The following is a 14,306-nucleotide window of genomic DNA, read 5'->3' as shown; positions in this document are numbered from 1 at the left end:
CTGGGGAAGCAATAACACATGTTTTTTTAGATTTTCAAAATTACTACCACAAAAAAGCTGGGGAAGACCCCTAAGGGTGCTTTTTCTGAGGGCAAAATGGCTACAAAACTATTTGCATGGTTTCACAGTGCAAAAAGAACCCACTGAATTTGTGTCAGTGCCAGCTGTCTCAGGATTAGCTCAGTTCAATGCATTTAGCCAAACAACTTCTGTATTATTATCCTTGACACTTTGGAGTGATAGAAAGAGGCATTCCTTCCTCCTTACAACAAAGCAGAAGCAACAACAATCCAGCACAGGAAATCACCAAGAAACTATTAGCCCTGCCTATGTAGCATCCCCCAGATGTTGTAGTAGGGTCCTTGACTCAACAGCAAGAAGTTTGTACCTGTTGATTATTCTTCTGTGAACAATTTTTAGAATGATTATTCTTTCTGCACAGTCTTTAAGGAACTCTGACATTCTTTGCTTCAAAGCTTGCTTCATTTCATGCTTGGCTATTGCCTTCAGGTGATCCCATGAAGCTTTGCACCTTTTCTCCATTTGACCCAAGTTGTCCTGAAGCTGATCAAAGTCAACCTAGAAGAGATGAAACTGTTAGACTTTAAAACACTTTGAAATTAGCCCAGCTCAGGTCTTCCATTTCCCAGGTCAGGTAGGGCTATGGGTGCTATAGAGGAGGGGACCAATTAACAGCCACACCTAGAGGGTAAATTTATCACTGGATAGGCTATGAAGTACATAAGTTGTACTTATTTTACAAAAGGCAACATATGTACATATATATACCTTGATAAATTACCCCATCAAATAGTAAGCACATTTACACTTGTTCTCAGGCAGGAGCAAATGGTGTATTTAAGCATATTTTATAACATAATATACTCATATGCTCTAGGAACACCTATGTACTTTATTAGTGGTATAATCCTGGGCACCTATTTTATGCGCAAAAAAGCATCATAACATTTTTATACACAAAAGAGTATATTAAATTATCTCTCCCTAGTGGCTTGATCTGAGGCCTACGATTGCAGGGTCCTGGAAGGAGCCTGATGCTTAGCCCCTCACCAAAAGCTGCTGCCTCAAATGTCAGGACTAAGAAAGTTTAGGTTAGTTTATTTGGCATTTAATATACCGCCTTTAAAGCGTGAATCAAAGTGGTTTACAAAGACTAGGTGACACTCAATGAAGTTACATGGAAATACTTTTAAAACAAATAGGCGGAAATATTTTTTCACTCAACAAATAGTTAAGCTCTGGAACTCATTGCCAGAGGATATGGTAACAGTGGTTAGCACATCTGAGTTTAAAAAAAGATTTGGACAAGTTCCTGGAGGAAAGGTCCATAGTCTGCTGTTGAGATGGACATGGGGGAAGCCACTACTTGCCCGGGGATTGGTAGCATGGAATGTTGCTACTATTTGGGTTTCTGCCATGTACTTGTGACCTGGATTGGCCACTGTTGGAGACAGGATAGTGGGCTAGATGGACCATTGATCTGACCCAATATGACAATTCTTATGTTATGTTCATATCAATGAAGAAAGAGAGAAAAAGAGCAGAACTAGAATATGGAAGGGAGAGTAGGGAGGAAGAAGTAAGTGCATGTACAGGTCAAATCTGTCACAAAAGTATTAGGGCTTCTTTTATCAAGCTGCATAGCGGTTCCCGCGCGATAATGCAGACAAAGCCCATTCAAATTGAAGGGGCTTTGTCGGCTTTGCTGCACCGGGGACTGCTACAGAGGCTTCATAAAAGAGGCCCTTACTGCACTGCTGAAAATCAGCACTCTCAAACTAATTGCAATTAGAACTTCGCTAGTGTCAAAACACAGTAACGGATCAGCTTGTTCTCCTGTTCTGCACCCACCATACAAGTTTATGATTTAAGCTATGCATACCGGCCTGCACTACCCACTCAAAGGGAATTTCTGCAGTGCACAAGGTCAAATCAGAGAAATCAATTCATGCCATTCTAATGGTCGCTTTACTCATACTACCCCTCTCCTCAAGACCCTTCACTGGCTCCCTATCCGTTTTCGCATCCTGTTCAAACTTCTTCTACTAACCTATAAATGTATTCACTCTGCTGCTCCCCAGTATCTCTCCACACTCGTCCTTCCCTACACCCCTTCCCGTGCACTCTGCTCCATGGATAAATCCTTCTTATCTGTTCCCTTCTCCACTACTGCCAACTCCAGACTTCGCGCCTTCTGTCTCGCTGCACCCTACGCCTGGAATAAACTTCCTGAGCCCCTACGTCTTGCCCCATCCTTGGCCACCTTTAAATCTAGACTGAAAGCCCACCTCTTTAACATTGCTTTTGACTCGTAACCACTTGTAACCACTCGCCTCCACCTACCCTCCTCTCTTCCTTCCCGTTCACATTAATTGATTTGATTTGCTTACTTTATTTATTTTTTGTCTATTAGATTGTAAGGGACTGTCTTACTTCTATGTTTGTGCAGCGCTGCGTATGCCTTGTAGCGCTATAGAAATGCTAAATAGTAGTAGTAGTAGTACATTCTCCAAGGAAGTGGATTTGGCTGAACTGGAAGCATGCATGTGAAGTAAAATGAATTGGGCCACAACAAAATGTCCAGCCCCAAAGTTACGGGCATTGTTGACTTGTGCGATAACAAAGACAAAAGCCTGAATTCAGCAATGACCATGATACTTTTTGCTCCAACCCAGGTGATTTATTTTTATGTATGTATGCTGTTGGGTAATCCACGTCAAGCAGCAACCACATGCTTTGATCAATAAAAAATGGCAGCTTCCGTTGGCAATAGATAAAAACCACAAAAAAGAAAAATGTTAGTAAGTATAATGTTGTCATCACAGGGCATCTCATTTGGTTTGTTTCCATTATATATCTAAAAATGTACAGTTAAAGATCATTTTTCACATGCTGGGGATTTACTGTTCCACAGCATCAGCAAAACCAGAGAGATACATCACAGCTCTACATTTTTTTTTTTTTTACTGAACACGGATCTCTGTCAGTTTTGTACTGATTACTGTTCACCAATTAAATGCCTAAGAGAAAAAGTGGTTTTCTGAGCATCAGATACCATCATTAGAACAGTAACATCTGAAAAGGTGAAAAACAGGCAGAAATTGCACCGAATGCTAGTAATAGTAAATAATAACATTTATATTATTTCTGTGCTGAAATACTATTGATCTTCATTTACTGGTAAGCTTTGAAGAAGCTTAAAACTTGCAGTGCCCAATTCACTCCTCTTAAGGATTTAGAAAAGGTTCATGGCCAAAATATATGTTCCCTATTTCAAAAACAAAATTATTAATATCCCACCCTGTATTTGAAAAGGACAATTAAAAAATCCTGTACATCTCAGGGATGCTGAATAAAATCTAATTAAGAATAGTTTTTAGGCTGACTTCTTTCCATGCCTGAGCCTCACTGACCACCGTGGAGAAGGAGTGTCACCATCATTGAGTTAGCGACATGTTGTCCTCATTTCAGGTGCTACTCAGCCTCATTTATATATGTGTGAGATAGGGAAGAAGGGAAGGAAGGGGGTGTGGGCATTTACAGATATTTCTGGATTGTTACTGTGTGTTTATTGTTTGTCGGACTTGTTATTTTTTGCAATAAAAGATTTTTGAATATAAATATTCTCGCAAACACAGGCACTTGTTCTAAGGGATAGACACACTTCACTAATGCATTTCAAAGCTAGTAGAAGCTCGAAGAGAAGCTAAAAGAACAGAGGAAAATACCTCAAACTGCCCTGGCGTGGAGTAAGCCCTAGCACTTGGACGGTTTGAGGTCTTTTCCTCCTCTTTGTTCTTTTAGCTTCTCTTCGAGCTCCTCCTAGCTTTGAAATGCATTAGTGAAGTGTGTCTACAGTCTAAAGATTAATTTGACAGTTTAGTGTTCTGTAGAAGAGTGAGACATATTTGGAAGTGAACTTGTTCTAGGGGAAACAACAAGGAAACAGAAGTAGTAAAATGGGGCAAACAGAAAAGAAAATGCCAGCTGAGAAATGAAGGCAGATAAAGATCATCTGATCTATTTGGTCTGCCCATCCATTCCATATACTCCCTTAGAGATCCTATGTATTTGTCCCAAGCTTTCTTAAATTCAGATACAATTTTTGTCTCTACCACCTCCACCAGGAGGCCGTTCCATGAATTCACCATTCTTTCTATGAAGAAGTATTTCCTCAAGTTACTTCTGAGTCTGTTCCCTTTCACCTTCATCCTATGCCCCCTCATTCCAGAGCTTCCTTTCAATTGAAAGAGACTTGCCTCCTGTGCATTTATGCCGCAGAGGTATTTTAAAGTTTCTATCATATCTCCCCTCTCCCGCCTTTCTTCCAAAGTATACACATTCAGATCTTTACGTCTGTCCCCATACACTTTATTTCTTTATGATATTTATACTCCACATTTTCCCATACAATTTTGAGTTCAATGCGGCTAACAAGCTAAAAAGAAATCGTTACAAAATATGAAACAAAATACATAAACCCACACATATCAATAAGGAAATAATTGCAAATATATAAAGAATTCAATAGAAAAGCATAATGGGGAGACTAGAAGGGGGAGATTAGGCACCAGGATCAACTGACAGAAATGTTTTGAAAAGAAAAGATTTCAAAAACTTATAAAAAAAAACAAATAATCAAGTTAGGATCTTATATTTTTTGGCAAGGAATTCCACCATCTAGTACCTTGGTATGAAAAAGTAGCTGAATATATAGATTTATAAACTACTTTTTTACAGGTAGGAAAATGAAGATGCAGGTAGTCTCTTGCACCAAAGATTAAATGCGAGAAGGCAAAGTAATAAGGGGCAATATATAGTCAGGGGCAACACCATACAAAATCTGAAATATGAGAGCAGAGTTTGAATACAATCCTGGCCCTAATGGGAAGCCAAGCAAATGTATCAGCACACGTAGTACATGCAAGACAAGTCTAGCCACAGTATTTTGGGCAGTTTTCTTAAGATACATTCTTTACACCCTGCATAGATGGAATTACAATAATCAAATTGGGTCAAAACAACAGATTGGACAAGTAATCTGAAAATATCAATTGAAAAAAGGGCCTAATGTGCTTCAGCTTCCAAAGCAATTTAAAAGATTTAGTAACCACCAAGGACACTTGAGATTCAAAGGTTAAGTGCTGATCAACAACAACCCCTAAAACGTTTAGAGTGGACTCCAAAGGATAAGAAACATAGTCAATGCTAAAATTGCTGCAGGGATCATGGTCAAACAAATTGGTTATTACCAAAAATGTAGTCTTTTCCCCCGATTTAATTTTAGCCTGAATTCGAGGCCCAGAATTCCATTATGATGAAGACCACTGACCAGTTTAGTAGCTGCCCTCTGGCCTGACTCCATCCTATTCATATCTTTTTGAAGGTGCGGTCTCCAGAATTGTACACAATATTCTAAATGAAGTCTTACTAGAGTTTTATACAGGGGCATCATCACCTCCTTTTTCCTACTGGCTATTCTTCTCCTTATGCACCCAAGCATCTTTCTAGCTCTTGCCGTCACTTTTTCTACCTGTTTGGCCACATTAAGATCATCACATACAATCACACCCAAGTCCTCTTTTGTGCACAAAGGTTCTTCACCCTCTAAACTGTACCATTCCCTTCGGTTTTTGTAGCCCAAATGCATGACTTTGCATTTTTTAGCATTACATCTTAGCTTCCAAATTCCGACCTTTCCTCAAGCTTTGCTAGCTGCTTGATATACTGTAGTGAAGAAAAAGATATGGCTGTTAACTATAACAACAACAACAAAAATGAAGCAAGCAAGACAGGAAAAGTGAGGACTGAAAAAGAGAGAAGTCAAGAGAAAAAAAAAGAAAAGAAAAAGTTAGAAAGTGCATGGTACAGCCAGGTCTTGATGTGGAGTTTTGAATTCATGGCAGAAGGTGAGCATCCTAGTAGTGTTGGGAAGGGAGTTCCATAGTTTGGGACTAAGATATCAGAAAGTGGTTTCTCTGGTGATGTCAAGACATAGAACAGATGGTAGCGGGAGAAGAAGTTGTAGTTGTGATGCTGGAGAAATTGAGCCGGATTGTAGAGAATGAGGAGTTTCTGAAGCTAGTCTGGAGATGAAGGAAGATATCCATGGAAAACAAGCAACAGCATCTTGAATTTTATGTGTGCACTGAAAGGCAGCCAGTGTTCTGATTTCAGTAGAGGGGTGACACAACTGAAACAACATGCTCTGTGATGCAACAGCTGTGGACTGTACAAGTTGGAGGCATTTGAGTGAATAGAAGAAGAGACCTGCATATAGTAGGTTACAGTAATTGAGGTATGGGATGACTAATGAAAGAATAAGAGTGTGAATGAGAGTGAGTGAAAGAAGGGAGCAGGCTGACCAAATTCAGTGCAAGACAAAAAAAGCAGTGCGCAGAATCACGTCAACTTGAATCTTAAAAGGTAACTTCAAGTCAAGAATGATTCCTAAGATCTTGGGGTAGGAGTGTAGGGATTGGGATAATGAATGGTTTTTCATTTAGCTTAGTTTAAGAAGAGAAGGTTTTGCTTAAGCCCCAGAAAGACCTGATGCAGACAGTCATTGAAGGTAGAAACTGATGTTGATGATGCTGAGAAGTGCTCCAGAAATTTGTGTGTCGTCAGTGTAACAATATATGCATATCGATCTCATGTATATTTATTATAGGCAGCTTAAAACCTCCAAATATCTTCTTTTTTGCCACTGTAAATAGCTCCAAAATATCCCCTTTTATGGCTATTGCGCTTTGGCATATTCTGAATATCTAGAGCCAAAATGGCAGGGTGTACATCAAGCCCATCAGAAAGACTTTCATCCAAATGGTTCATTTTATCAACCTCCACAGAGCTGTCCATTAAATATTATTGTTGGAGACCCATGCACAGTTTGCATGGGCATGTGTTTCAGTTCTTGTGTTTATACAAGGGGAGTCGGAATCCATTCCTCATTGTCATAATTTGTCAAACTTTTAAACAGAGCTAAAAAGCCCTTAAATGCAGAATATAAACAAAATAAAACAAAGAACATGCATTCATAATAACAGAATGAATAATGGAAGATAAAGTCCAATTGATCCATCCAGTTTGCTGAGTTTCCATTATATTCTATGAGGATGATATTCAGACCATGGGAGGGAGCCCGGCTAACTCCCACAGTTGGTGGTCAGCCCTGATGTTCAATGCCGGGCCATTTCCGGTGACTGGCATTGAATATCTGGTTTATTTTTGGCTGGTTCAAACTTAACTGGCTATGTTAATATTTGGAGATACCAGTTTAAACCAGCAAAATATATTTTAGCTATTTATGCGGTCCAATGTGGCTGCTTAGAATAACTGGTTCTGTGCTGAATATTCAAGGATATCCGGCTACATCACATGATATAACTGGTTATCTCCTAGCCGCTAACTGGGAATATTCAGCAAGCAATGGCATACTGAGGGTGGGGCGGTGGGGGCAGTCCGCTCCAGGAGAACGCTGCAGGGGGGTGCAGGGAGCAGCCGCACAGCTATTGGCTCTGCTGCATCCCTGCTCCCTCTGATGTTACTTCTTGTTCCGGGGCAGAGGGCGCAGGGAATCTGCAGAGCCGACAACCACATGACTGCTCCCAGCACCCCAGGAGGTAAGAGCAATGCACCCGGGGGGGGGGGGGGCGTGTAGCGGTGATTCGCCCTGGGTTGCAGCCGACCAAGGAACAGCACTGTCAATAGGGCATAGCTGGCTATTCTGAATATCACCGGATAGCCGATTAAGCGACATTTAACCGTCCAAGTGCCATTCCTGGCCAGTTAAATGGTTTTGAATATCGGGGGTGGGGTACCACTTTGGGTGATGAGAATATAACTTCCCCTAAACAAAACATCAGCTTCTACAAACAGTCATCCCTCAAACACTGGCCTTAACTAATTTCCCAACTATTCCCACCACTGACCTCTGCATTTGACCCAAGCATGTCCAAAAACTGTTACAGCACTGGCCTCCTCCACTTCTGCTAGAAGGCCATTTCAAAACTATTCACCTTCCTTTAACTTTTAGAAGACTTGGCTCCTATCCCTGTCGTGTTACCAAGTTTTGTTATAATCCGTGCAGCCACAAAAATGAGCAAGGCCTGCTGCCCAGAATATCTGGCCTTCCGTGTTTGTTAGATAAGTGCTTTTAAACCATGATCACTCCATTCTCTTTTGTGCAATTTATTCTATTGTGGTTAGCATCTGCTACTGGAATTTAGCGCTGTGGGGGAAATTTTACATGGGACTTGAAAATGTAGATCTGCATTCTGGTGGCACCTTCTTTTAGGCATCCCAATGCAGCACAGTGAGTGCCATTTCAATAATGGCATCTGGGCATCAATATGACATTAATGGGGGGGGGGGGGGGGTCGATATTCAAAGCGATTTAACTATTCAGAAATGGATCCTGGCCTCTTCCATATTAATCAAACTTCCGATGCTTTCAGCGTTTTGTGGCTCCTTTGCTGCTGCATCAGGGAAATACACTATGCTGTCTCTATAATTAGCAGTGTTATAAGAAGAAGTTTGGTGGAATTTATGAGAATTTTGAAGTTTAGCAGATTATTAGAATACGTTTTGGAATTATTTTATGCATTGGGATTATTATATATATATTTTTTGGGGGGTGAAGACGAGCTCTATATACCACTGTCCTCTGAAGATGTTGATTAAGTGCAGAAGAGGCAGGCCTCTTTCAATGGAAAGGAAGCTCTTGGTGAAAGCAGATAGGAGCAGTCTAAGGAAATACTTCTTTATGGAAAGGATGGTGAATGCATGGAACAACCTCCCATTAGAGGTGGTAGAGATAAAGACTCTATGGACAAACACAGAGGATCTCTAAGGGAGAGGAAAAGATGGAAGAGATTAGTAGTCGGTATGGATAGGTAGACTAGAGAGGCATATGGTCTATATTTGCTGTTATTTTCCATGTTCCTAAGAAGTATTTCCTTTAAACTTTAATTTTTGCTTTCTTGTTCTGTGGAATCTTTAACGGAACTTGGTACTTAACACTACGATAAAACTGTTATGTGATGTTATCACTCCAACCACAACAGAAAAGAAAAAAAATTGAATCACAGGAATGGTATGTTCACTTTATGTCTCAGGCAAAAAGCTCTAGGGAAGTCACAGCTCAAAATTATGGTACAGATCTGAACAAGAAAGCCCTATACATAAAAATGTGAGTTCTAAGATGAATGTGCAGTATCTTTGAATCGAGTCAATGCCCTTGTTCCTGACTAACCCAAATATCTGAAGAGGTTTCCACAATTATGGTATCTTGTAATTCATAATACATCAGAAGGGAAGTGAAAATATTATATAACCACATGATAGAAGCAACTCAAATATTGCGGTTGTATTTTGTTTAGTCACGCACTGCTGTGGTTTTTAGTCTAGCAATGCATTCCAGTGTCTAAGGAACACAGATAAGGCACCAGATGCTTCTTAAACATTGACAACTTGTTGATTTTCTGCTGTGAATATTTTCCTTGCACTCAACTTCTGGCCATATGATAGCATAAATTCAGTCTTTTGGATGGAGTTGCAAAAATGCAAAAGATTTTTAAAAACTCTGAGATGTGAACAGAGGAGAAAGAGCTCATAAAAGAATACAGCAGGCCCATAAACAGGCAACTTCAAGAGGAAAGGGTGTCTGGATAAAAAATAACAATGCTAGTGAAGAACAGTGTGAATGAATTCTACCTGGTGGCTCTGTGATTATTTTCAACTACCACATCGACAGACCTTTTCTTGAGAACAGTGACAGCCTAGCTGGGAGAAACATACCGAAAAGAAACATCATGCCCCATTTTATCATCTTCCAAATTAAATAAATGACCTTCCAAATACACTTCTCTCAAAATTATGATAGCCGGATGTGTACAAATATACTAATTCCTTCTACTAACTCCAACACTGAAATGACTTCTTCTGCTGGTCATTATTGCTCAATGATTTTCGGTTTTCAAAATTAATAGCAATACAAATTGGAACAGCTATATTAGAAATGGAAACCAAACTTTGGTTTAAAAAAACAAACAAACAAAGAATATATATATACTAGTAAAAAAGCCCCGTTTCTGATGCAAATGAAACAGGGGCTAGCAAGGTTTTCTTCAGTGTGTGCATGTGGGAGTGTGTGTCCCTGCCCTCTGCCCTCTCTCCCTCCCCCTCCCCCCTTGGAGTCCAGTCCTTCAGTGTTAAGTTTCCTGCTGTTCTGTGTTTGTGTTACAGAGAGAGTGAGGGCATCTCTCTCCCCTCCCCCTCTGAGTCCTTCACTGTTAACAGAGAGAGGGATTTCGTGCTGTGCTGTTTTCCTTCACTCATGGGGAAACCGGATATCTCTGGCGCTTCACACTTCCGGCTGGAGGCTTCATAGAACGTTGGTCTTGCCTTTTATATATATAGATATATAGATATTCCCAAACGTTGACCAAGCTGCACATCTATAGTTCATGAAGTCCCGGATTCTATAATGGGCGCAGGAATTTGCACATGAATCCAAGATTTGTGTGCAACTTAAAGAGGAAATGGGCATCAATTGGCCACTTAATTAGTGCAAAGTGGGGCTTAACTGAAGTCGGGCACGGATCTCCCTAGTGCGCTATTCCATAACTTGGCACCTAATTTTTCCCATGAACAACCTAAAAGGGGACGTGGCCCTGGGAGGGGCATAGGTGGGTCATGGGCATTCCCAAAAGTAAAGCACCATGTTGTGGAATAGTGCTGATCCGTGCCTCACTTTGGGTACCGAACATATACCTGTAGGCGTAAGTCCAGCGCCCAAAGTTAGGCGTGACCTGCACACTATGCCAATATTCTATAAAGTAGCTAGAACATCAAAATCTTACTCCACAATATTCAATATTCAAAAGAGCAATTCAAAGGTTATAATAAAGTATTATTGGATCTGTCAGAATCATATAATTCAAACCTCAGGCAGCAACTTAGCCACTTGATAATAGGGAGAATATCAGGCTTATTTTCGAAAGAGAAGTGTGCCCATCTTTCGACACAAATCGGGAGATAGGGGTCCTTCTCCCAGGGTCGTCCAAATCGGCATAATTGAAAGCCGATTTTGGGCGTCCTCAACTGCTTTCCATTGCAGGGAAGACCAAAGTTCACGGGGGCATGTCGGAAGCATAGCGAAGACGGGACTGGAGCGTGCCTAACACATGAGCGTCCTCGACCGACAATGGAAAAAAGAAGAGCGTCCCTGACAAGCACTTGAGCGACTTTATTTGGTCCATTTTTTGTTACGACCAAGCCTCTAAAAGGTGCCCGAACTGACCAGATGACTACCGGAGGGAATAGGGGATCACATCCCCTTACTCCCCCAGTGGTCACCAACCCCCTCCCACCCAAAAAAAAGAAATGTTTTAAACATCTTTTTGCCAGCCTCTATGCCAGCCTCAGATGTCAAACCCAGCTCCATGACAGCAGTATGCAGGTCCCTGGAGCAGTTTTAGTGGTGCAGTGCACTTCAGGCAGGCAGACCCAGGCCCATCCCCCCCCTACCTGTTACACTTGTGGTGGTAAATATGAGCCCTACAAAATCCACTGTACCCACATGTAGGTGCCCCCCTTCACCCCTTAGGGCTATGGTAGTGTTGTACAGTTGTGGGTAGTGGGTTTGGGGGGGGGGTGCTCACCACTGAAGGTAAGGGAGCTATGCACCTGGGAGCAATTTCTGAAGTCCACTGCAGTGCCTGCTAGGGTGCCCGGTTGGTGTCTTGGCAATTCAGGGAGACCAGTGCACTATGAATGTTGGCTCTTCCCACGACCAAATGGCTTGCATTTGGTCGTTTTTGAGATGGATGTCCTCGGTTTCCATTATTGCCGAAAATCAGGGACGACCATCTCTAAGGACGACCTTTACTAATGTCAATCTAAATGTTGAGATTTGTGCGTCCCCAACCGTATTATCGAAACGAAAGATGGACGCTCATCTTGTTTCGATAATACAGGTTCCCCCGCCCCTTCGCCGGGACGTCCTGTGAGGACGTCCTCAGTAAAACTTGGGCACCCCTTTCGATTATGCCCCTCCACGTGATCATCTTTGATCCAGCAGTATATATCCACACTTTATCAGCATAACATTTATCTTTTTTATGAGTTTTTCCCTTTTTTCTTATTTCTTTAATTTTGAAGTGTCAATTATACACAGCAGGAGACCCATCACACTGACACAAATTCATGTTTCGCCCAAAGGCTGTCTCAAGGTCTGTCTCCATTCAAGTTCCTTCCCGCGGTCATTCAAAGACCAGATCAGGAGCTCTTTATAGAATAGGGGCTCAGCGCAAATCTTTTCCACACCTAACTTCCAGCGTTATATATAGAATTCTCCCTTAATGAACAATTTTATTAGAACCTGTTTGAGTTTACAAACTGTGTGTTCATCAAGAAATAAGGGTCGATGTAAACCTGAATGACTAGCTTAGCTCTGGGGGATGGGTACCGCAATCTTAAACAACAACAGTATTACAGTGGAAGTTCCCCTTATCGTGATGGTTATTTATTTGAATATAATTTGCTAGGAATTACTCTGTTAGCTTGGGTTTCCTGAAAAACAAAACAAAGAAAAACCAAAAAGTCCATGTCTCCATCATTATTAGAGAGGGGAAATACATTTTTCCACACCCATGAACAGGCTGCTAACCTGAATAATATAGGTAAAGACAGTATATACATACTTTCCGGCCGATATTCAGCCAGTGGCGGTCATCATTTTTTAAAATGCTGACTGTTGTTGGCTAAATAAGCCTCAGATGTCTGAGGCAAAGAGCTCTAGGGAAGTCACAGCTCAGAGCTGGTCTCTGGAGTTTATGCAAGTCCCAGCTGATGTTCAGCCAGGACTGGCATAAGACACTTACTTATGTGGGTTCCAGCTGAATATCAACTAGGACCTGCATATGAGATGCAGGTGCCCTGTGCTGCCCTGATCCCCCTCCCTCTCACCCCTCCCCCAAAGGCACAACTGTCCAATCCCCCTCCCTAACCCCACAAAGAGTGAAGACCTGCCTCTCTCAGCCTTTCCCCACTCAGTCTAGGCCTCTCCTGAGCCTATTTAAAGTCCCTGGTGATCTATAGGGGGTGATGGGTGCAGGACTGAACCCCACTTATTCCTACCTCTAGCAGCTGCCTTAAGAAAATGGCTTCCACAACCTCTCACAGCAGACCTGCGGTGCTGCTGGTTAACTGCCACTGAATTTTGGGCAGCTTGTTTCTATCTACTTCAATTATTACACATTTTACTAGTCTTATGCTTTCTTATGGGCCAGATATATTAATCATTTTCTCCACAAACACAAATAGAGAACATCTTTTTTGCAATAGGCCTTATACGAGAGAAGAGCACACCCAATACACAATTCCCCCTAATTTTATAAAGGTCGCCAAAAAATTGCATAGGTGCCCAATTTGCACACGCAATTTAAGTGAACAAGAAATTATTGGCACTAATTAGATTTAATAGGTATTTATACACATACATTCAGGCATGGGATCTGTACCTAAATTTTACACATAGTCTAAAAAAGGGGGCACGGAAATGGGAGGGTTATGGACATTTCAAAGCAGAGCATAGGCGTAATTTTGAGTTACATGCATAACTGGGGCATCATGTGTAAATGTAGGCATGGTTATTTACACCATGTTTTCATTGGTGCAAATGGCGATGCCTAAGTGCTATTCTATAAACCGCGTCTAACTTTACGCTCAGCTTATAGAATAGTGCTTTTTTGGTGCTGAATTTTTAGTGCCATATATAGAATTCACCCTTTTTAGACATACGGGGTCAATTCTGTAACTGAGTGCCACAATTTAGGTACCCAACTAACACAGGCAGTGAACCCATTCTACAAGAAGTGTTAGGCGTGAAATTGTTCTTCTAGAATACTAGTATAAGTCAGTGTCAACGCACTTACGTTTAGGTGCATCCAGTTATGCCAGGTCCACGGGAGCATAAACGGGCACTCCTAAATGCAGCAGTTAAGTACGTATAAGTTATGCATGTAAATGGCAGCCGTGCTTATGTCATACCGTGCTTCTCCAAAGTGAAAATTGTCTTGCATGTACACACTAAGACGTACATTTCCACGTGTACATTAGAGAATACCGCTGAGCACTCCTTTACCATTTACACATGGAAGTGTACATTAACCTGTGTAAATGGTAAGATCTTATAAATTTAAACATGCAAATGGCACTTTAAGTTAAACACCCTGTTATAGAATGAGGGGGACAATCACAACTAGGAAGGAAGTGAGGAAGAT

The 14,306-nt window shown here is 41.3% G+C and overlaps 1 protein-coding gene across 4 annotated transcripts in view; it reads right to left on the bottom strand.

The window, feature by feature from the left end:
- The window catches only part of FHOD3 (formin homology 2 domain containing 3), a 942,952-nt gene that overhangs the window by 43,816 nt on the left and 884,830 nt on the right, over positions 1 to 14,306 (bottom strand). For all 4 annotated transcript variants that reach the window (XM_030204545.1, XM_030204553.1, XM_030204563.1 and 1 more), the window contains one exon: positions 389 to 579. In XM_030204545.1, coding sequence (XP_030060405.1) covers positions 389 to 579 — 191 coding nt within the window. The remainder of the gene's footprint in view (positions 1 to 388; positions 580 to 14,306) is intronic.

This window comes from Microcaecilia unicolor, chromosome 1, assembly GCF_901765095.1.
Source record: "Microcaecilia unicolor chromosome 1, aMicUni1.1, whole genome shotgun sequence".
In the NCBI taxonomy this organism is placed as follows: domain Eukaryota; kingdom Metazoa; phylum Chordata; class Amphibia; order Gymnophiona; family Siphonopidae; genus Microcaecilia; species Microcaecilia unicolor.
The sequence above is the reverse complement of the archived record's forward strand: the minus strand, read 5'-3'. Positions and strand labels throughout refer to the sequence as shown.